The sequence below is a fragment of the Ruditapes philippinarum genome, unplaced genomic scaffold, assembly GCF_026571515.1.
Source record: "Ruditapes philippinarum isolate M1 unplaced genomic scaffold, ASM2657151v2 ctg494_1_1_1_1, whole genome shotgun sequence".
Classification (NCBI taxonomy): domain Eukaryota; kingdom Metazoa; phylum Mollusca; class Bivalvia; order Venerida; family Veneridae; genus Ruditapes; species Ruditapes philippinarum.
The window spans coordinates 103725-129165 of record NW_026858021.1 but is presented as its reverse complement, the minus strand read 5'-3'; the positions used below and the strand labels follow the sequence as shown (position 1 = coordinate 129165).

Genomic DNA, 25441 nt, shown 5'->3' with positions numbered 1-25441 from the left:
GTTAAAGAACTACGTTATGTACCATCACTTAATAACAGAACAGAACATATTATTTTTATATCGTAATTTATACAACACAGTATCTCGTTACAATACAAATGTCAAATAAAATAAATAGGTAATTATTCGCGACATACAATTTTATATATAGATATTAAAGTTTAGTTACCATTATTAACAATAACTACCGTTGACAGAATTCATTATCTGTTACATAAAGCTTTCGCCCCTCCCATTTGTTGGATGGTGCAGGAACTATATACATGTATACTAGTATAATATTATACAATGTTTATACACGTAGCATGTGGCAATTTAATTTCTGCGTTCTTTCTTATTTTAAAGCAGCACGCCTGCAGATCCATACTAATTTTCATGAAAATTTCAAACATGTATACTTAAGGACAATGAAAACGCACGCCCGCACTATATCATTTTATTACATGAAAACAAAACACTAAAGACTCCATTAGATATATATTATAACTTTAATACAAAACGCAAACTTAACAACTGAAAATAATTCAAAATGTTTAAAATCAAATGTACACCAGTAAATGGAAGAACCTAAGGTGAAATCCCAAAATCACACTTTTTCATCATAGTAATGCAAACTTAACAAAGGCAAAAACCAAAATGAAAATCCAAAACAAAGTCGCTCATTAATGTATATTCGTAATGTCACCGTCGGGATCTTTAGAAACAACAATGTCCTCCAATGTCGTTGCCTCATAGACCTTACGGTGCGGATAGTCGCCTGTAGAATCTGACGCCATTCGGTCTGTAGTGCTGGTGAAGCCGAGAAATTGTAGACCGAAGGACACCAAAACGGTTGGCGCTTTGTTTGTAAGATAGACCAGACTGAATCTGTCCTAAATCTACCCAGCGGTTATTTCTTTGTAGAAACATTGCATACAATTTGCTAGCAAGTCTTCAGTAGTGTTTGAAATTTAGCACCTTCTATAGAGGAAAAGATGTATACACAATTTCTATGTGAGCTTTAACGGTTTCTAACACTGACCATTGGCATAGTTTAATATTCATTTTCATTAAGATTTTAATTGCTCATTTGTGTCTTACATTTCTAGAAAGATGTGAAAAACAAGTTAATAATTAACAGTTTAAAAAAAAAATCATTTAATAAGGTAACCATGAGTTGGTTCAATTTGTTTTTCGTTGTGATCTTATCACAATTAGTCAAAAGTGTTACTTTCGATTTTTCGGGTACTGTCTTTATTATGCAATAACTTCATTAAAATACAATCATTTTTCATAACTTTGGTATCGAAATGACCGGAATGCATTCGGTTTTATGAAACTGTGAACAAATATTTAAAAGAAATATATTTTCCTTGTTAAAATGCAATTATCCCGACCGTGCGTTTTCATTGTCCTTAAGTATATTTGAAAGAAGAATATTGTGAACAAAAATGTTGTTTGCACATTGCAAACTGCACTTATAATCCACGTAAATTACCAAAAAAAGAAGAGAGGTCAAAATATGCAAAAATATCCGTTACTGCGTTATTCACGCAGTAGAAATATGGTGAAAAAAACTGCAAAAACAGTCATTAATCGCACATAATATTTAAATTATTACTTGAATTTTGAAATCGTTTTACTTTAAGTTAAATCTTAGTACATTTTCCTCATGTATGATTTTCTTGAAATATTTTGGCTCTGCTGGAGGTATGTAGCTTTAAATGCATTATATGCTATTTATACCAGGTGGTTTTCTTCTACTTTTAAAGGTGCATGCCTCCAGGTGAGCCGAAATATTTTAAGAAAAACAAACTTGGGAAAAGTGTAATACAATTTTAATAAAAGTAAAAAAATTAAGGTTCAAGTAATGATTTACATGTTATGTGCGATTATTGACTGATTTTGCACTATTCATTACCATATTTCTTTTTGCATATATGGAACTATTTTCTTGTAATTTATGTGGATTGCAAGTGCCGTCTGCAATGTGTAAATTACTTTCTGTGTTCATTTAACAATATTTTACTATTAAACCAATTTTCAAAATTTTCATGAAAATTTGCATAAATCTGGAGGCGTGCTGCTTTAACTAAAATCAAATATTAGGTAGGAGTTACAAATCCTAATCGGTTTATACGGGTAAATGACCACTGCTTTTGTGGATTATATTTCTAAATCGCCTGAACATCGTATTGCAATGTCCAGTCGTGTTTTCTACCGTAGAACATGTTCCATTATTAAGCTTTTAAATATTTCACCTATTCTAAAAAAATTGTTACATTAAAGACGCACGCCTCCAGATTCGTGCTAATTTTCATGTTTTTTAATGAATTAAAAAGTAAAACATTGTCAGGTGAACAAAGGCAGTAATTTAAAATATTGTAAACGGCGCTTAAAAGTTACGAAAACTACCAAATGATTGATCAGAATATGGAAAAATAGCCCTTACTGCGTTAGTCACGCATTATGGTGATACTTGTAAATACTGCAAAGTCAGTCATTAGTTGAATACAACATGTCGATTCATTGCTTAGTACTGGTTGGTTCCAGGAACGGATTCGAGAGTGTTTCAATAAGCTATATATTAGCTTCAACACAATCGAACTAAAATAAATTTGTATAAACTATAGACTAACATGTCAATTACTTCTTGAAAGTTGAATTATTTCACTTTTCTTAAAATCTTCGTACAATTTTCTCCATGTTGGTTTTTTTAAAAAAAATGTTTGTTCACCTGGAGGCATGCAGCGTTAACTCCAGGCTTTTCTTATTGTCATTTATAGTTTACAGCTACGCCGCTGTCTGTTTATATACACATTGAATGACGCTTATTATAGAAATGTAGCATATTGTCGGTCAGTTAAAAAGCTCTTTCCTTACGTGTTTTAATCTATGATATGTTTAAACCTCCATTCAATCATGACCAAGTTTAACCTTAAACAAACAATAATTGGCAACGGTAATATGTAAAGCATGTAAAAAGCAAAACACACGTGGACTTAAACGGTGTACACGATAAATACGGTGTGTTGAAATATAAAGTGCAACATGTATAGCGTTTTATTAAGGTTTTATAATTAATTACGAATAATTATGCCGCAATTTGCACAATACGTGGCGTGCGCTGTAAGGAAACGCTCAAATGTTTTTCTGTTAGTTTGTTTAGTGCTAGTGATTTACGGAAGTTGGAATTACATTAGCAGACTGAGGGTTGACGGGAAATCAGTTTCTGATCAACCAATTATCGATTACCTAGCGAAATATTTGAAAGTAACGGTCACTGCAGGTGATACATTTCCTACGGCGCGTTCAGTTTTAATAACTTTAACAAATGTCGGATACAGTCATATTTCATACGGTCAATGGCGGATATATTTTTATTCATTGGCACCTCAACGCACCAATGAAACTGCAGGGTTTCAGGTTCGGTGGGTCAACGGAGGACTTAATTACTTATCCCCAATTAAAGGGAAGTTTAAAGGACTAGCCCCTACAGAAAGTGTTGAGCTATTTTTTCGGGAATGGAAGTGTTCATCCAAAACCGACCAGTTTCCGAACTGGTACGTAGCTTCGACAGTGTACGGATTATCGTCTCCAAGAATTATGGAAAGCACTCGTGGTGAAAGTTTGTCGTTCGTGAACCAGTTTACGAACGCCTTTCAATGGAAGAGAAACGAGTTTGATGCATATCACCCCTATACACCTACGGAACGGTATAATACAAATAATGCAACGTACGGAACGTCAACGTCAACGTCTGAAGACTTAATCCAGGTCATACCAAAACCTTTCTCTGTTAAGCCAAAAAGTGACAAAAATGTAGTATTTGATAAGACTTGGGTTGTCGTAAAACAATCGTCTGCTGATACAGATCACGTGACTCCTTCAGAATTACTTGCTTTAAAATTTGGACTTAAAACTGTAACGCAGAGAACATCAAGTAAATATGTGGAATTTAAAACAAGCGGAAATTTCAGTGATGAACAATATGAAATACAGGTGAATTCGGACACCGAATCAATTGACATAATTACAAAAAATGGCGCGGGTGCGTTTTATGGAGTACAGACGCTCATTAGTATGTTAGAATCTTCATTTGTAATACCGGAAGTAGTAATAAAAGATCACCCACGGTTCAAATATCGCGGATATATGATAGACGTGTCCAGAAACTTTCACAATAAGACAACTATTATGAAATTAATCGATACAATGTCAATGTATAAGTTGAATAAATTACATATGCATCTCACCGACGACGACGGATGGAGAATAGAAATACCGTCACTGCCTGAATTGACCATGTATGGTTCCCGACGGTGTAACTATTTTGACGAAGAACTATGTTTAAGTCCTAATCTTGGATCCGGACCATATCCGGACTCATCCGGATCCGGTTACTACACTGTGCAAGACTTCCGGGAAATTCTTACATACGCAAAGGAAAGATATGTTCAAGTTATACCGGAAATAGATGTACCCGGACATGCCTTCGCCGCCATTAAAGCAACAGAACTAAGAGATAAGAATTCACATCTGTTTAAAAACTCCGGAAATGGACCATCGTATCTGCTATCAGATGATGTTTCAGGTATTAAGTCTGTGCAAGGGTGGGTTGGTGATTCCCTCAACCCCTGTATGAATTCTACATACAGATTTTTTGAAACAGTATTAACAGACTTGAAAGATATATACAAAGGTGTTCAGACGCTTGATGTCGTGCATGTCGGCGGTGATGAGGTTCCGAAGGGCATATGGGAACATTCACGGACTTGCAAGTCAATGTTTCACGGTTCGAGCCTAGTTCATAACACGATAAAGAAAATGTTTCTGCTAACGATCGCTGATATAGCCCATAAACACGGAATGAAAATATCCGTCTGGGAGGACGGAATTTATTCCTCCAAAGAGGGACCGTACGGTGCTAAAGAGTTTAAACAAAGCGAGGTCTACGTGAACACATGGAACAACATTTGGGAGCAAGGGACCGGAGGGAGAGCTATCGAATTTGCTGATCAGGGCCACAAAGTTATTCTTTCCATGGCTACTCATTTATATTTTGACCACCCGTATGAACCGGATCCCGAAGAACGGGGTTTATACTGGGCCACTAGATATACCGATACGTACAAGGTGTTCGGATTTATACCCATGAATATTTTTGCCAATGCAGAGTTTGATCTATCTGGAAAAAGAATTGACTTGAATGAATTGTGTAAAGGGCCATGCCCGCATACGAAAGCTCCGGAAAATTATGCCGGCATGGAAGCGTGCATCTGGTCGGAAACGGTACGGAACGAGAGCCAACTTTACGACATGACCTTTCCTCGACTTCTTGCTTTTGCTGAAAGAGCATGGCATATGGCTAAATGGGAAGAGATTGTCTCTGTACCCGAAAGAGAAAAGTCTAAAAAGGAAGATTTTCAGAGATTTGTGAAAGTTGTAGGAAAGAAAGAACTACCCCGTTTAGAGGAAGCTGGTATTACATACCGGATTACGCCACCTGGTGTGATATTTTCAGAGAAAGACAGGATAGCAAAAGTTAATACATTTTATCAGGGGCATAAAGTTATGGTAGCGCTTGGCAACAATAGTCGATGGAAGTATTCTCAAAATGAATTTAAAGTTCCAGTTGGGGTCTCAGATATTTACGCACGTGCCATATCACCCGTGCTGAAGAGAGGAAGTAGGACAGTGTATTTACAAATTAATAGTGGTGCTCAGTCTATTTCCTGTAGTATACATGTATATATTACATTTGTTCTTATAATTGTCCAAATTATTGTGAATTGATAGTATGTTGACTAATTTCAGTAATCAATTGTTTTACTATTTTGTTATACATGTATTATTAGTTAAAAATAGTTCTGACAGGTTATATGTTCGGATATAAACGGTTGTGTGTAAATATAACCAGAGCCGCTGGGCGAGGGTTATATTGCAAACAACAGTTTGTATACGGCATATAACCAGTCAGGAATCTTTATCATTAATTAATAATATAGTAGTAGCAAACATTCTTTCTTAGAGGAAAACATATTATAATTTCACAGTAGCCGTGTATAAACATATACGAGTCTAAACGTCAAGTTTATCCATTGAAAAGCGACTTTACAAACGTGCAGTATTATAAAAATAGTTAATTGAAGAATCTAGTCAAATGATTTTTGCAAAATTTGCACAGCGCTTCAATCCATAAATCCATTTTGTTGCTGTACTGCTTTGGAAAAACGTGTTTTTATACGGCGAAGGGAGGTAGATATATTTTTCAATGCCATCATTACGGTCACTGTATGAGTTTTATAAATTTTGGCGGGAATTGTTGTCATACAATTTCGACGGGAAATGTTGTTATACATTTTAGTGGGAAGTTTTGTAATATAATTTTGGCGGGAAATGTAGAAATACTTTTATTTTTTATTTGTTCAACTTGGTTCAACTGATATATTTTCTTTAATTTAAACAATTCTTTAATGTTTATGATTATTTCAAGAATCTGTAAGCGTGCTGCTTTAAAGTCGCTTAAAATTATTTATTTCATGACGTATCTTAGTTTATTTAAGAGATAAAACACACAAATTTATTACACACTAATTTATACGTGGCATCTTTATTGTAAATTTACAATGCTGTCATTATATTCTTGACAGATTTTGTTTTCATCATGTTCACGTTTGATATGACTTCTGTAAACCGTCTTATTATCATCAAATTACTGCCGAACCTTGATAAAACGACCGACAATAGTATTTCAAAATATGGCCCTTAATGACAAGTGGTCAATAAAAAGGGATTAATTGTAGTAAAAATGAGTTTCATCTCGAAAATATTGGGAATTTTTGTGGCAGGTTAATTTCACAAAATGGTTATGTATTCTAATGTATTTTATATTTATTTATAGGGACTCCACTGAGGCTTTTTGACGTCACTGGAAATAATTTTCGAGATAAATATTCCATTTGATGTAGATTGTGTGCAAAAATTCTTTCCGATTTTACAGAATAATTCTAAATGTGAAAAATACATACATTTGAAAGCTTAGCAACGCTTTTCACATAAATCGTACAAAGATTAGCACAAAATTCGTTTTTCTTAAATTATTTGTATATTTCTTAATTGTCTGTTGCTTTGCCATTGTTAATTTTAAGTACCCCAACTGATCTATGTAAGAAATTAAAATTTTTGGACACCAGTGGAGTTCCTTTAAAACGTTTTTATTTTTTTACTTAACTGATTTCTTTAAATCGTTTATTTAAAGGCCCATCAAGACCCGAAATGTATATCATTTTTATTTTTCAAAACCTTTTTATTTTTTATTTCTTATTATATTATCCAACAATTTACTAATTGGGCATTACATAAGTTATTACAATTTCCAAAAAATTACTCGTTGGAAATTATAGATGAACTATTTTTCGCTTCTTTTCCTCTTTGACAACTGGTATTAATACTGCGTATGGGAATCAAAATACTACTTTTTTAGCATTTTGCTACACATAACCGCATACTTTCGCAGCTTTTCAAGCATCCAAGATCCTCTAAAGTCATTATCAAAATATTATTAAACACATATATGACTTTTCTCAAGAATATGAAAATATATTTCTTAGACATAGTGTACCTTCAATAAAACAATAAAATATGTTAATAAAAATTTGTCTCGTGTATATATTGGCGTACAGATTGGAACCATTCTGATATTGTATTTAAAAGTTTTCGGATGTTATTTTTTCTGTTGTTGTTGTTGTTGTTGTTGTTGTGAATAAACAATTATTGTTTTCAAACTATTGTCCTGGTGTTATTTTAAAACTTTGATGAATTACTATAAGGATATTTCAACGGCTGCCGGTACAGATCGTACTATTTAGCTCTTGGGTTACTGTTTACGGCGGTAACGAGGCTCTGTCGAGTATCAATGACTTAAGCTCGAAAGTCGGCACGTCAACTTTTCAGTGTTTCACGTCACCTTTGCTGTGTCGGTGTAACTGATTTAAGTCCTGCAATTACAGTGGCTGATTTGTGCCGTGTCATAATTTTGCTCTGCGTGATGCCACGCTAAAAAGGGGAAAAAAACAACAAAGAAGCCACCACGTCGCAGAGCGCCAGGCCAAAACACGAAGTTACATTATTTTACTGTATTTTCGTGTTATCGTCTGACGCCCTCACGGAGCGAAAATACGATATGGCACAAATGAGTTACCATAAATAATACTAGCAAACTTGTAGAAAATTTTAAGAGATATACTAGTACGCATAAGCGGGTTCAGAGCAAAGCCCTGATGGGGTGTCAGGTAGCTTTGTCGCCCTATCTGTTCAGTAGCGCTCTCAATGTTTTTACGTATCTCCTGATAACGAAACTAATACGTATCTCCTTAAACGAAACTAAATGTTTCATTTGTAAAAAAAATGTTTCACTTCAGTAAAACATATTTTCCATATATTCATTTGTGTCTGGCCGGGCTACTTTCTTCTAAATTCTGCCAGTACACAAAATTTAAGGGAAAGTCCTTTAAAAAGAAAAATGGGTACATAATAAACAGAGAAATTCAAGTTTTTTTCTCTAAAATACATGATTTATTTTCATCTTGTGGTTTGAAAATTTACTACCGCCACTGGAATGAAATAATTATTTTCATATCACCGATGAAAAATTTTATTTAAAAAAAATAAATACCCACCATAATTTTTTCTGTCAGTAAATTGCCCAATCATTTTACCATTTAAAAAACTCCGATTTGTATTTTCTTTTTCAGGGTTTTTCTGATAAAACAATTGAGTAACAGATTGGGGGAACTGAGAAAAACACGTAACAATCAAAAAGTTTGGAAAATCTTTTTTTTAAAGTTACATAAATTTGATTGTGAAAGTTTGAATTTCAAATGTATAGGATACTACGTCATCGCGCACCTGCAAAATGTTTCCAAAATCGGACTGATTTTTCCTTGTAAAGATAAAAATGTTTTTTTTTAAAAAAAGGATTTTTATGGTATTAAAACTTTTCCATAATAAAACATATTTTTTTCGGGGTGTTTACAAAAAATAGCCCGATTGGGGCTTTTGCAGGTGGGATGATGAATTATTGTTTTTAAAGATTAAGATAGATTTCTTTTTATTTCTTTTAAAAATAAAAATCAAATCATAAATATCTTTTTTTACCTTTATTTAAAAAATCATACGTTTTTTAATTTTGAAGGAGATGTAGAACTAATTGAAAGGGGGGGCGGGGGGGGGGGGTTTGTAAAGACGTTAAATAAAGTATCTTTTAGCAGTTAATATAACTGTATATATTTTCTTGATTATATTCTTCTGGTTTGTGATATTACAATCAAAAAAAAAGAAACCCCTTGGTAAAAAATGTGCAACCCTGTGAAATCATTTAAAATAAGTCGACATTTTTTTTTCAAATTTCCTCTGCAAAGGCCCAAAAACCTTTTTAACAATTTGCACTGATATTGAAAGAGACATTTGGATTCTGTTTTGACAATGAAAATGAGCAATGTTTTTTTGAGATATTATATTTGAGGAAAATATTCAAATTTTTTCTATTTTATAAAAAAAGGTGTATAGAAAAAAAGAGTTTGTTCTTTTTGATTTAAAACGACATTGATGTTTATGGGGGTTCTTTATTTACAAAAAAAATAAAACGTTAAAAAAAGATCCCGGTAGCAGACAAAAACAAAAATGACAAGCTGCATGTTTGTAACGTCGTTTTTCATTGGATAAAATTGAAGTTTATATTACTGTTACGCTTATTGACTGGTACTATATGAACGGCAGATTGGAAATATAACCCGAGTCGTTTAAAACTTCCTTACTATTTTTTAAAAGGGAAAATCCATGGACACAGAATTTGGGGGTTTTGGAGCTAAAAAAACTTTTTAAAAAATCCAAAATAAAATGCATTTTGTCAACCCCGCACATGTACTATCATATATATCAAAAAAATTAAAAAAGCCTTTTTAAAAAAAAATCATATTTCAACATTTATAAAAAAAAAAAGATAAAAATGTTCCCGGGGCCCCCCCCTCCTTTCATTCCCATGTATTTTTTCCCCTGAGCCCCAAAAGTGTCGTGAAACTGGGTCGCGGAGGAGTACTTTAAATAGAAAGATGTGTAAAAGATAAGTGAGAAATATATACGCCGATCTGAAATTAGAATGTTTTTGTGCTTTCCTGAACCCGATTTGAGTGAATAGCGGCGTAACGCTTTTTAATTTTGGTACTTTTTCACAATAAGAATATTCATTCTGCAAACACGGAGTGAGCGAATGATCTGAAATTTTGCACACAAGTTATTGGTCTAGACCTCTATCATATGGAACATATTGAAGTGATTGCTACATGTATTATGTAATATTTTTCTTTACAGCAATTTAATTTTTTGTTGTTTTAAAAATTCATAAAACGTTGTTTTTTTCTTATTTTATTTAAAAAATTGTTTCTATTTTTTTGTTTGGGTTTAATTAATTTAATTCCGGAAAAAAAGCTTTTTGATTAATAATATTTTTCCCAACAACGCACATAACGTATTCATACTGTATAAAAAGACCTATCTTAGGCTGTAAATTTTGTTAGGGGGGAGGGAAAAATTTAAAAAAATCATTTTTTTTTTTTATCACATACGGAGTCATATCCCTCCAATCATAAAAGGTCTGTTGTGAAAAAACCCGTTATAAACACTTTTGTCAGCATTTTGTAAAGCCTGTTGTCAAACCAAATCCTGTCTGAGACACCAAAGACGTATCTTACATAAGGGGATAAATTATACTTTGCGATATTAAACCCCGAACTCTTTGGAAAAGAAAATGACCTTGCCCTTTAGCACCAAACTACCTTGATCTTTGGCCCCAAAATGACTTTGAATTTGCCGCCCCTTTATAATTTTCCCCTTTTTAAAAAAATAGTAAAGGGGATGGTTTGTTTTTTTACCATTTTCTTTTGGAATTTTTCCCTTTTTTGAGTCTTATTAAATTTCAAAAAAGTTATCATTTGGGTAAATTAAAAAATTATATAATAAATGATGATAATACGAAAAAACAACAACAACAACAAAATAACGTCTTTGGTGATTTATGTGGTTGATACTTTTATTTACATAATAAAAAATAAATTTTCAAAACTATTTCCTTTTTTTTCTTGGTAAAGGATGTAAGGAAATGTTCATAAACATTTTTTAAGAATAGCAATCGCATATGTTTACTATTACATTAAAAATGCACGATGCATAGAAATCTCGTAGAGACAATGATTATTCTTTAACAGTATGATGTTAAATGTACGTACAAATTGTCACAATTATGTTTCGAAAGGAAAAACGTTTCTGGCAACATAAACTTTTAAAATCCTAAAGTATACCAAAAAAAAAATATTGTATAATGAAAAATTAAAAAATCATAAAATCAAAATCTATTCTATTCGATAATTATTTTTAGTTTAAGTATAAAATTCAGATTTTGAAGTTTATGCTATTTTCACTTTATATTTTCATGCTGCATTTATCTGTACTTAACCAATATGTTATGCATGTTATTTCCACCAATGTTTCATATTTATGCAAAATTGTATATATGTTTATTTGTTATTTCAACTTTATAACATTGTATTATTATTATGTAAATCACTTTTAAATGTGAAAAAAGTACATGTGCTGCTGTGGAATATATGATTGCTGGCATTTTTTGCCAATCAGTAAAGCCGATCAATCTAGGTGCTTGTGATGTCAACTTATTTATTAGCAATGGCTTTTCTGCATTTTGAGAGGACAGTCTGATAGCATTTTTTAGTAAACCAATTTCGCTGCTTCAGTCGTTCTTCAATCCTTCTGTCGAGGCCAGGTTGATATAGGGAACACCTTAACTCTTGTAAAATGACTTCGGCTCGCAATTTATGTCTCTTCTCGCTGGCAAAACCGGCCATTGACTTAATCTGCTTACTGTTAGTTTGGATAGTCAGGGCTCGATCTGATCTCATTGCCTTCCTGAAGTCTGCCGCCCTAGGAAGATCACCATCTGCTGTAATCACACACTTGTCTACGATAGTCTTCATTTTTTGGGGATTAGTCATTTCGACGGACACACCACTTGACACCGTTCTACACTCGTTGTCCCTGTTACTCTTAGTCGCAGAATCGCTACTGCCTGGTCTGCTTGTTCTCGGAACAGATGGCTCAGAAGAGCAGCTACTAAATGGCAATGTCATTGTCGCCTTATCTCTGCGATTTTCACCCTGCCCTCGTGATTCTTGCTCTCCTGCAGTCGCTGCTGGAAGACAGTCTCTATTCATATTCACATCATATCTGGCCTTCTTTCTCAATGCCTCCTCTTTGTCTATTGCCTGCTTAATGTCGCTAATACTAAGGTGACGTACCGGATGGTACGCTTTACAATGCACCCTCTCAAATACAGGCTGTCGTAGACAAACAAGGTAGAAAGCCACCCTTAAGTAATCGTTTGGAAAATAGGTCTTCAGATTATCTATGTCATGTGACGACTCGTCAGACTTTAAATGACGTCGACTTTCAAGCTTCATCACTTTGTCATATTTCGAGCCATAGAGCTGATGCTCGAGTTGCATATGCGTCGGTAACTGCTCAATGGAATCCCGGCAAATTGGGCAAGATTTTGGCACTCTGAAATTATATGATATTTGGTTTCATGATACATGTCAACCACACATGTAAAAAACTCTGATATAATCCAATAAAAAAAATTAATGTATCAGGTACCATTCTTCATTGCTCTTATGTATATGTATACATAAACGATGCAGACATATGATTTGTGCTGCGTCACATATGATGATGATGTGTATACATTTGTTGAAAGTTACATGTTATATACAAAAATACCGATATTGAGTTGTCTTCTATGAGAGCTTTTGTTTTAGTAAGCTTTGTGCTGGTCATATAAATCATAAGTATCATTATGATCATCATCATTACTATCAGCATTACTATCATCATCATTACTATCAGCATTACTATCATCATTATTACTATCATCATCATTACTATCATCATTATTTTCATCATTACTATCATCATCATTACTATCTTCATCATTACTATCATCATTATTACTATCATCATCATCACTATCATCATCATTACTATCATCATTACTACTATCATCATCATTACTACTATCATCATCATTACTACTATCATCATTACTACCATCATCATTACTACTATCATCATTACTATCATCATCATTACTATCATCATCATTACTATCATCATCATTACTATCATCATCATTACTATCATCATCATTACTATCATCATCATTACTATCATCATCATTACTATCATCATCATTACTATCATCATCCAATTACTATCATCATCATTACTATCTTTCATATTACTATCATCATCATTACATCTTATTCATTACTATCATAAATTCATTACTATTCATCATCATTACTATCATCATCTTTACTATTCATCATCATTACTATCATCATCTTTTAACTATCATCTTTCATTACTATCATCTTTCATTACTATAAATCATTCATTATATCATCATCATTAAACTATCATATCATTACTATCATCATCATTACTATCATCATCATTACTATCATCACCCATACTATCATCATCATTACTACATCCATTTAACTATCAATTCAATACTATAATCTTTTACTTAATCATTCATCATCATTACTAGCTTCATTACTATCATCATTACTATCATAAATTGATATCATCATCATTTATCATCATAACTTTTCATCATTACTTTTCATATTACTATAATCATTACTATCATCTTTACTATCATTCATCACTATCATCATTACTATAATCATCACTTTTCATCATCTTTAAACTATCAATCATTACTATCATCATCACTACATCATAACTAATCATCATAACTGATCAATCATAACTAACTATCATTCATTGACTATAATCATTACTATCATCATTACTATCATCATTCACTATCATCATTGCTATTATCATTACTATCATTCATTACTCACATCATACTATCATCATTACTATCATTCATTACTTATCATCATCACGATCATCATTGCTATTCATTATTACTATCCATCATTTACTATCATCATTACTATTTCATCATTACTAATCATCATTGATATCATCATACTATCATTCATTACTATCATCATTACTATCAATCGATTACTATCATCATCACTATCATCATCACTATTCATCATCATTTCTATCCATCATTACTATCATCATTACATATCATCATTACTATCATCATTCACTATCATCATAAACTATTCATCATCACTATCATCATAAACTATCATCATTACTATAATCATTACTATCATCATTCAACTATCATCATTCTATACATCATACTATCATCATTACTATTATCATTACTATCATCATTGATATCATCATTACTATCATCATTACTATCATCATTACTATCATCATTACTATCATCATCACTATCATCATCACTATCATCATCATTTCTATCATCATTACTATCATCATTACTATCATCATTACTATCATCATCACTATCATCATTACTATCATCATCACTATCATCATCATACTATCATCATTACTATCATCATTACTATCATCATTACTATCATCATTACTATCATCATTGCTGTCATCATTACTATCATCATTGATATCATCATTACTATCATCATTACTATCATTACTATCATCATTACTGTCATCATTACTATCATCATTTCTATCATCATTACTATCATCATTACTATCATCATTACTATCATCATTACTATCATCATCATTACTATCATCATCATTACTATAATCATTACTATAATCATTACTATCATCATTACTATCATCATTACTATAATCATTACTATCATCATTACTATCATCATTACTATCATCATTACTATCATCATTACTATCATCATTACTATCATCATTACTATCATCATCACTATCATCATTACTATCATCATTACTATCATCATTACTATCATCATTACTATCATCATTACTATCATCATTACTATCATCATTACTATCATCATTACTATCATCATTACTATCATCATTATAATTACCAACGACGTCATCATTACAAACGCATTTAAATCATGATCAAATAAAGTTTATCGTCATTATCATAATCATCATTAATATCAAAAGTCATCAATATCATTCATCATTTCCAAAAAGAGCAAGATTATAAATAACATCACTATCGTCCTCATTAGAGCTTTCAATATCAAAATCATTATAATCGTCAGATCAATCATGAAAATCTTATTATCATGATGATTTTATATCTTATGTTCTCATTATGAACATCACGGTGATGGTTTTATGATGACGATGATGATAATGATAATAATGTTTATGATATGTTGATAATGATAATGATAATAATGTTGATAATGATAATGATGATAATTATGATAATGGTAATATGAAGATAATGGTAATGATGATAATGAAGATTTGGCGATGATGGTGATAATGATGATGATAATGAAAATGATGATAATGGTAATGATGATAATGGTAATGATGATAATGGTAATGATGATAATGGCAATGATGATAATGGCAATGATGATAATGATAATGATGATAATGGTAATCATGATAATGAAGATTTGGTGATGATGATGCTAATGATGATAATGAAGATTTGGTGATGATGATGCTAATGATGATAATAATAATGAAGATTTGGTGATGATGATGATGATAATGATGATAATGATAATGATGATAATGGTAATAATAATAATGTTAATTATGATAATGATGGTAATGGTAATGATGATAATTGTAATGAAGATTTGGCGATGATGATGATAATAATTATAATGGTTATGATGATAATGGTAATGATAATGGTTATGATGAAAATGATGATGGCGGGGTCCAATTTTGACCCCAAAGTGCGTTAAACAGATACATATGCATTTTCTGAATGTCAGACAAAATCCCCTTCATGTATTTTTGTATATCTGGACATAATCCCCTCAAAGGATGGACAAAATCCCCTCAATAGAATTGCTCTCTAGCACAAAATCCCCCTCGAATGAAATTTCTGTTTATAAAGTGGGTATGAGAGCGACATACTGCATTATACTCATGTGGTGATTGGTTGAACTTAATTCATGATATTGGTATTAAAAATCAGTTCTATATTGCTAAGGCCTGTGCTAGATGGACAGTGTTGCACAATTCATTTCTTCCTCTCCATCTTTTAGAATTTAAAGACCAGTTGTAATATTGTTTTAAATAAATTATAAGAATAGATTTAAATAAATTAAAACTTCAACATGAAAAACACACTTTGTCTTATTATTCGACTTTAATTATATTTGTTAAGCAGATAATAATTTACCACAATTATAATGAACATTGCTTAACTACAGTTGAGTTCACACTAAACTTCCCACCCTTGTGCACTTCTAGTGCACTAGAGCTGAACTAGAAGTGCACACCGTGTGCACTTCTAGTGCACTAGACCATATGACCAGGCTGGCCAGAGAAGGTGACACCTAAATGGTTTATTGGATAATTGCATATCAAGTGACAGGGGGCATCTATGTTAAGCTGCTGTAAGAAAAAAAAACTTAGGGAATATATGGCCTATTCATGAATATAAATAAGTAAATTTTAAAATCAGCAGTTTTAACATTTTAGGTGATATCATGTTAAAGCTTAAAATTATTTTTTTTTTATTGATTGTAATCATATTTTTCTTAACCAGTATTTTACTGTAGGTGTAAAATAAAACCCCTTAAAATCAAATTTATAGAATTAATAAGGTTAAATTTAAATATGCTCCGTAATGGATAATTAAATAAGTGTTTTTAATGGCCATGTATTTCAATTTTTCTAGTGTACAAATGGGAAAATCAATGTGATAATTCTGGCCCAAATAATTTAGTTTGTAACAACATAAACTTTTTTTCCATAAGCTCAAACAAATCAAGGAAAAGTTTATATTTAAGCTAAAATATTATTTTTATAATATATAACTTAGAGACAGTTCCTCGTGTACAATATTGAAAGAGAATATTAATACATTGATGCTAAAACAATCAATATACTGTGGAAATTTAGTATTCAACTGTGTAATGCTTGCATATGTTTTAAAGATATAAATAATTAAAATATTATCCATAAAATAAATAAATTTGATAACTTTATTCATGATTTCAATATTAAAAATAATGTATAAAGGGGATACTTTTATTGAAGAGGGAAATCACAAGTCATGCTGTGTATTGGTATTTTCTGAGAGGAACTAACAGTTTTCCTTATTATAACCACTCTCCTGCTGATAAGAGGGCCTCAGGGTAAATGACAAAGATCAGTCAATTTTGCAGATTATAAGTATGTATTGAAATTCCCTGGTTTTCTCAAAATGCATGTTAGACATAAGCCTGGAATTCATCACGCGTTGGCACTCAGGCTAGTTAGTCATATAGATAAATGACCATAATTTTTGTATAATCAAATATACAAAAAAAATCATAATGGCATAAATGCGTATTAGATATTATTGTCTCTAAAGCAGAATTTTCTATATTTATACACATTTCTTGCCATTCTGCATAATCATATATAACTTAAGAGGCAATTCCTCATGTTCAAGATTGAAAGAAAATATTAATTCATTGATTTTAAAACAATCTATACACTGTGATAGTATGTTTTTCAACCATGAAATGCTTGCATACTTTTCTGTACGAAATCTGCTGTGGTCATAGTATTATTTTTACAATAGTTTCGTCTTACAATTGGTCTGGGATTTATGTGTTGATCATGGTCATGTAAATACATCATTAAATAAAGAGAGAGACGCTTGTTTTTGGTTGAGTCCATTATGTTTTATATAGGGGTGAAATGTAAAACCTTTATTTACAATTTATATAACATTTAATGTTTTCGGTAATTTTAAGATTTGTGTTAATTCTGGAATTGTTCAAACATATTTTTTTCGGGGATTAATATGTGATTAAAACAATTAAAGTCAGAACTGCAATGGAAATAACTTAGTCCCACACCTATGTTGATTTGATCACGTGACAATGTAAGCCAATGAAAAAACATCAAAATAAACAGGCAAGCCATTAAGGAAGAGAGAGGGTTTATTTCAGAGCGATAATTTAAATGTACTAGCAAGTTTAAACTGTAAGTATTGATTTTTTATGCTTTATTTATATTGTAGATTAGTGTTTATTTAATGATCTGCTTGATTTCCCATTGTCAGTTCGTGTTAGCTATGATTTAGAATGTCTAGGTGACCTAATTACAAGGAATGGCAGACTTTTCTCTCCCTTTCCAGTTCCTCCCCCTGACGGTTCTCTCCCTAACCGTTTCCTCCCCTGACGATTCTCTCCCAAAATTGAAATATGCAGACAGTTCTCCCCCAATTTTTATTTTATAAGTTATCTTTTTTGTTTTGACTTAATCTAGTTTATATTTCTTAATGAATATTATTAAAATAATGTGTTTGATATTAAGTGCATTTTATGTTTTGTTTATCTGATTCTGAATTTAGTGCTTGTAAATTTCACACATTGGTTCTTGTTGCTGGGTCATATGGGGGTTGCGTTCATTGAACATTGGTTCTTGTTGCTGGGTCATATGGGGGTTGCGTTCATTGAACGCCGCCTTTCCTTGTTGATCTTGTTTTTCATATTTTTTATCAGGTATTTTAATCCTATCAACACATCTTCATTGTGAGAGATTTAAGATTATTGGACAGTGATTGATATACAAATGTACACCTGTAATTATGTTAATTAATGTCTATTGATATTCATTAATTTGTTTAAATAGCACATAGGGTGGTAACAAATTTTAGAAAATAAATAAGCAACAACTGGTATGCAATCACATTTACTTTTATACAAAATTTCTAAAAGAACATGTAGTCATTAACATGAAACAATATATAATACCAAATAAAGAGTTAAAATCAGCTCTTTTGGATATTTTCTTCTGAGATCTTAAATATTTTCAATCACAAAAATATGACTTGGAGTAAAGAATTAATGAAGTTTTAATAAATTTTAATGAAATTAATTAAAAGGAAATTAAAATATACTTCAAATATAATGTACAAATAAAAATAAAAATGGGGGGGAACTGTCTGCATATTTGCAATTATGCAGACGGTTCTCCCCCAAAATAGGGAGAGAACCGTCAGGGAGGAAACGTCAGGGGAGGAAACGGTAAGGGAGAGAATAGTCTGACTACCATTACAAGCTGGCTTGGAGAACAAAGGACTTTTTGGCGGGAAGAAATGGTTGGTTTGTTATTGTTTGTATATATCTGTCTTTGTTCTATTTGCTTATGTTTTATATTGTTGTCTGCTGTGAAGGTTGTATATTTTTCATAAAGTGATTAAAAGTAGTAAATAGTTTGTGCATTTAGCCTACGTAGCGCCACGGGCAAATAATATAAATCCGTGGTATCGCCTTCTATCGGTCATATGGTTGGCAAACAGGACGTTTCGGCCCCAAACCAAATCGGCCCCAGTCGAAAAATCGGCCCCTGGACGTTTCGGCCCTTTTCCGCGAGACGTTTCGGCCCCACTACAGTATATTGCTTGATTGATTAACAACAATTAATTGCTAATTATTATTATCTTTTGATCTCTCAATTGAACCATTTAGATATACGTTAATGTTTTTAAAGATGTAACAAACAATAATTTGAATAAAGGCAGGTTACTTAATTTATAAAACAAACCACTAAAACTTCTGGATTAAGAAAGTTACTTACCATAATTCCTTAGAAAACATCTTTTGATCTTAATTAAACTATACGTAATTTTTTCAAAGTGTAACTAATTAACTGTTTATAGCTCTATGCTCATTGGCGGTAAGTAATATCGGAGAAAACTTCAAAAGATTTGAAAAATTGTAAAATTGTAAAAATGTTATTTATAAAAAGTAACTGTTCACATTTGTTTTGTTTCAAGTAAAATTGTTTAACTGTCCTGTACGTACTTGTTTTTTCGTATCCATCAAACTCGTCACTGTTAAATAGTTGTTGATGATAATTTAATGTCTGTCTCGTGAACGTTGGTTTTTAGTCGATTTTGTAATTTTTTCTTTTCTTCTGGAATGTTTGACGGTCATGTGGCTGGTGAAAATGCCTATCAGGCTTATGGCATAGGAAATCACAATTCCAGGGAAAATAGTAGAAGATATTTCTTTTGAACTTTGACTCCTTGTTATATGACATAAACAGAAAGGAAAATAATTGGTTACTGTCACTTGATAAAAAGATTGTTGTTGTTTATTATGTAAAAAAAAACCATAGTAGATTCTCTTTAATACTATGCCTGTATCAATTGTTTATAATAGAGTGTAAAAAAAAACATAGTAGATTCTCTTTAATACTATGCCTGTATTAGTTCTGGCTTCCAAAACTTTATAAGCCCTCTTTAACATTTTTGTTTTTCATCTGATGCGGCATGTCATAGTATATAAACTGGTACGCTGAAGACCTTTAAGCTATGCCTGTATCAATTGTTTATATAGAGTCATATATTTTTCAGTTTGTACTGGGGATTTATCGGTCATGGATTGGGAATTACTTGTACTATTTTTTTATTGGGAGCGTTGCCTTTTTTACCAGTATCAGTGTATAGGGGAAAACCACTGCAACAGAATTGTGCACACTATGAACTGTCATAGACAAATTCCAATGGAAGCCCAAATACTTCCCTTTTATGCTAATAGAGTTGCATTTCCTTATTAGTGTTTTTGGGTATATTTTTGTTCCTATTAATGAAAAAGAAACAAAACTATTTGTTAAAGCATTGACATTTTGGTTAGAAATTTATTTAAGAACTAACTGCTAGAGGGAACAGATTTTGGGGGAAAAATAAATAATTATCTTCAGTCGGTAGCAGTATAGTCAGTGACATCGGCGCATGGAGTGCCTGTGGACTTTGTAGGGGAAAAAGATAGGCAATAAATTAGAAAAGGGGGAACCGTTGAAAGATCAGATTTAAACATGTGAAAATGTTATATATACCTTCATATTGTGTGGAAGAAGAAATAATGTTCAATTTTGATTTAGCCATGCATACTATGATGTTGGGGGAAATGCCTTTTTTTTCCTTGATTAAAGGAATAATTGCTTACTAAAGTTGGGGGCTTGAAAATGACGACACATGGTTATTTTATATAAAGGTGGACACCATGTTTTGTTTTAGCACTATTTGGACGTTTGAGTGGTTATAGATTTAATAGATGTTTATCCTTTTTAGGCATTATGTGCTTGTGAAGTTTTAAAAAGTTAAGTGTGAATGTGGTATGGAGTTCAAGTATTGGTATGGCAACAACTGAGGCGTTGGGAGCACAGCATATAGCGAAGCTGTTCATGTAAGTAGATGTGTGGTGTTGCTCTCTGTGGAAATCATGGATTTGTTGGAGCTGCTATCAACATTTGTAGTGCTTGTGCATGTGTGGTGTTTTGTTGTTGATGAATACTTTTTCTTATGTAAAAAAAAGAAATTATGCATTTGCCTGTAATATTTGGCAAGAAATTGTTACTGAATTTTTATAATGTGCATGTTTGTTTCTAAAATATTACAAAGTTGAAAGAAAAGAAGATTTGGTGTGGCATAAAAAAACATCCAACGGATCTGTTAAAGATGAAGTTGATGGTGCTCGAAACATAAATGTAAAATCTTAAGTTTCTACTTTTTTACAAATTTTGGGCAGCAAAGTTTATTGTAAATAAGCATGTCTGGAAACACAAAAGCCCTTTAAAGCAACGGTATATGCTTATCTTTTTAGGTTGAAAAGTAATTGCATCAAAAACTGGTAGTAGGCATGTGTAGTGTTGTGTTCCTGTGACAAGTCCCCTTTAGTTTATCATTTGTTTGCCTTCATTATTGTTCTTTTCCCCCCTTTTTAGGTTTGGCTTTGTGGAGTTGAAGAGTCGATATTGGCAAAATTTTGGAACATTGGTAGATTGGGATATAGAAAAGTGTGCCGTGTATTGGCAAATGTAGAACATAGAAGATAAGGTTATAGTGCATTGTGCAGGTATGTTGATTCCCCCTTTCTAGCCCTTGACTAACATAATTGGTAGGTTTTTATTATAGAAACTTGCCATAAATGGGTAACATGGAAGTGTTTCAATTATGGAAAACTGAAAAATAATGAAGACTTTGTGATAAATAGTTTTTCGAAGATAATGAGAGATATTAGAGAACTAACTAGTGACCCAAAATCAGTAGGGGTTCTCTAATAGGTATCACCAATCAGTATTTGAAAAATGAAGACTTTGTGATAAATAGTTTTCGAAATTAATAATAGGGGTCATCTAACTGCTTATGAACATTCATTAATAAATAAATAAACATGGAATTTCAAAATGCTGGACAATATATGGTTTGATAAATCTGGTAACAATTAATTAATTGATAACTGAAATTCTAATTTAATAAGACCTACACATTTTGTATCTTCTATTAACCTTTAAAAGAACGAAAACAAAGCGCATGGCATAAATTTTCTGATTCAAAACCAGACCATGAAAGTATTTTTTGAGTAGGGGTAAATTTTGTGAGTCGGTCGCGTTACTGGCAAACAAACATTTTTTTTAAAGGATGTCCTAACTATGTAAATTTGAAGCATTTTTCATAGACACAGCAGTTTGAGCTTGTTACACAGAGGACTTTTCAATAAAAACGGCAAATTTTTGCAATATGCTAATGGGGTAAAAGGTTAAGATAACCTACACTAACATAATATTCTATAAATCACATATCCTGCATTCAGGACTATTCAGGCAGAAAAGAATAATTTTTTTCATTGACACATCTATAGTGTTACACTGTGTATTTGCACTTTGTTTGTATAAACATATGATGCCACGTCAAAATATCGAAATGTTTGTTGACACTTAGAACCACATTCATGAATTTTATAAAGCCTGAATTTTTAGCTAATATTTTAATAAAAAAAGTCATAGAGACCTATGACAAGCTTTCTAGAAAGGACATACAGTTCAACTTCGTTCACTCGAGCTTGGATGGCTCGGATACCTCCCTCCGCTCGAACTCATCGCCAAGTCCCGGCAAATTCCTATATAATATATATTGTTCTACCTCGGATCGCTCGAACACCCATGGCTCGAACCTGATCTCCGGTCCTTTCAGAAGAAATATAGTGTAAGTCACACCTTTTTTGGTCGAACACAAACAGGCAACAAAAGTTGCATGTCGACAGGTTCTAAATAATTGACAGGCCGCGACACATGTTTTTAAACACCTGATGTGATGGTGACAAGGGCAATTAAGGTTAACTGATACAAATTAAAAGGTGTTGATACAGATTTGTTTGTTATGATAAAATTGTTTATTTGCCGTCTTTAGTAATAATAAAAAGAAAATAACCCCTGAAATGCCAAAAGTCAATAAATGAATGACGTTTCCCTGGATGGCTTTTAATTACAACCGTGCTTCATGCAATGTGAATTGTAACAGTGTAATCTATTATATATGGTACTTGTACGTGTGTTTATTTTAGTAAATGACTACAAATAGATGCTGCTGTAAGATGTTCTTTTTGTTTATATTTAATTAATGCATTGTTTTAAAATAAAATTCATCCATAATAAACATATAAAATATTTGAAAACATTGTTCACAGTTTGGATAATGATTGCCCAATCGAACCAACCAATTACAATATGCATGAATATAGATTAACAACAGTGACCGTTAAATATGTTTTCAAATAGGATAATAATTCTAACTAGGACAATCAACAAATGAATGTACTGTAAACAATTTTTATTGACGTATTTATGCATTTGACCGATGTAGGTTTGAAAACCTAGAGGCCTTTGTTCTATGTAATAATAGTTCGACCTCGGTTGGCTCGAACTACCGATCTTTTGAACAAATTTGCACATGCCCTCGGACTTTTGAGCGAACGAAGTTCGACTGTATATTAAAGGAATTACATTGGCAGCAAAAACTTTGGGGGACTTTAGCAAAAATCTGTTATATAAATTGTAAAAGCTGTATATCAGTAATACATAATTTATAAATTTACTACTGTACATTTCAGGCACTCCACCATGCACTCTTGATGTAGAGTACTCCTACCCTTTGGATTATGGACCCAGCAAGTGCACTATCCCAATTCCCCCTATTCTCAATATGTTGGTTCAATATGTATTAGGACACCAAGAAAGTTCCGTGAGATTTTGTGTGTGCAGAGGGATCAGGTTGTTTGCCATAATATTTTTTTGACATATTTTTATCATGAGCGTGTTGTAAAAAATATTTAAGAATATTATAAATATAAATGGTATTTTTTTGTAAATTTTCTGATATCAAATGTGTTCCTTTGCCATACATTTTAGCTCACCTGTCACAAAATGACAGGTTGAGCTTTTGTGATCGCTTTTCGTCCAGCGTCCGGCTGTCCGTCTGTGAACTTTTACTTTAAATGACATCTCCTCATAAACCATTAAGCCAATTTTCATCAAACTTTCTCAGGAATGTTCCTTTGGTGGTCACCTTTAAAAATTGTTCAAAGAATTTAATTCCATGCAGAACTCTGGTTGCCATGGCAACCGAAACAGAAGAAACTTTTAATTATCTTCTTTTAAAAAAACCCAAAGAGGTAGAGCTTAGATATTTGGCATGAAAACATCTTCTAGTGAGTGTCTACCAAAGTTTGTTCAAAAACAAAACGCCTGGAGTCAAAATTGGCCCTGCCCCAGGGGTCATTGATTTTCCCAAATATTGCATATAGTAAAACTTAAAAAATCTTCTTTTAAAGAACCAAAAGAGCTAGAGCTAAGATATGTAGCATGAAACATCTAAAGAGTGTCTACCAAGTTTGTTCAAATAAAGCCCTGGGGGTCAAAAATTGGTCCTGTCCCCAGGGTCATTGATTTTCCCTATATGTATATTAGTAAAAAACTTAAAAAATCTTCTTTTAAATAACTCAAAGAGCTAGAGCTGAGATAATTTAGCATGAAACATGTTCCAATGGGTGTCTACCAAGTTTGTGTTAAATAAAAAAGCCCTGGATTCAAAAATTGGCCCCGCCCCAGGGGGTCATTTATTTCCCCATATGTATTATAGTAAAAACTAAAAAATCTTCTTTTAATTAAAGAACTCAAAGACCTAGAGCTAATATATTTAGCACGAAACATCTTTCTAGTGAGTGTCTACAAAGTTTGTTCGAATAAAAGCCCTTTGTTAAAATTGGCCCTGCCGGGGGTAGGGGACGGCAGATCATTGTTTTCAATTATAAGTGTGTATATCATGAATCATCTTCTTATAGGTGTCTTCCAAGTTTGTTCAAATAAAAGCCCTGGGATTCAACTGGCCCAGCTCCGAGGGCCTACATACAGGTGAGCGACCTTAGGGCCAATCATGGCCCTCTTGTATAAATATTCTTTTATGCCATGGTATTTTTCAGTT

At 32.2% G+C, this 25441-nt stretch overlaps 2 protein-coding genes across 2 annotated transcripts in view; one reads left to right on the top strand and one right to left on the bottom strand.

Annotated features, from left to right (window-relative positions):
- LOC132751842 (large ribosomal subunit protein eL27-like) overlaps positions 1–25441 on the bottom strand; it is a 134470-nt gene that overhangs the window by 95798 nt on the left and 13231 nt on the right. The window lies entirely within an intron of this gene.
- Positions 2866–7751, top strand: LOC132751839 (beta-hexosaminidase-like). Its single transcript, XM_060742047.1, has one exon. It carries the CDS (start codon positions 3076–3078, stop codon positions 5773–5775), a length of 2700 nt encoding a protein of 899 aa, XP_060598030.1. The 5' UTR covers positions 2866–3075; the 3' UTR covers positions 5776–7751.

Bases quoted from the DNA above. Each gene is read 5' to 3' on its own strand.
- LOC132751839 (XM_060742047.1), top strand. From the start codon at position 3,076: ATGCCGCAATTTGCACAATACGTGGCGTGCGCTGTAAGGAAACGCTCA.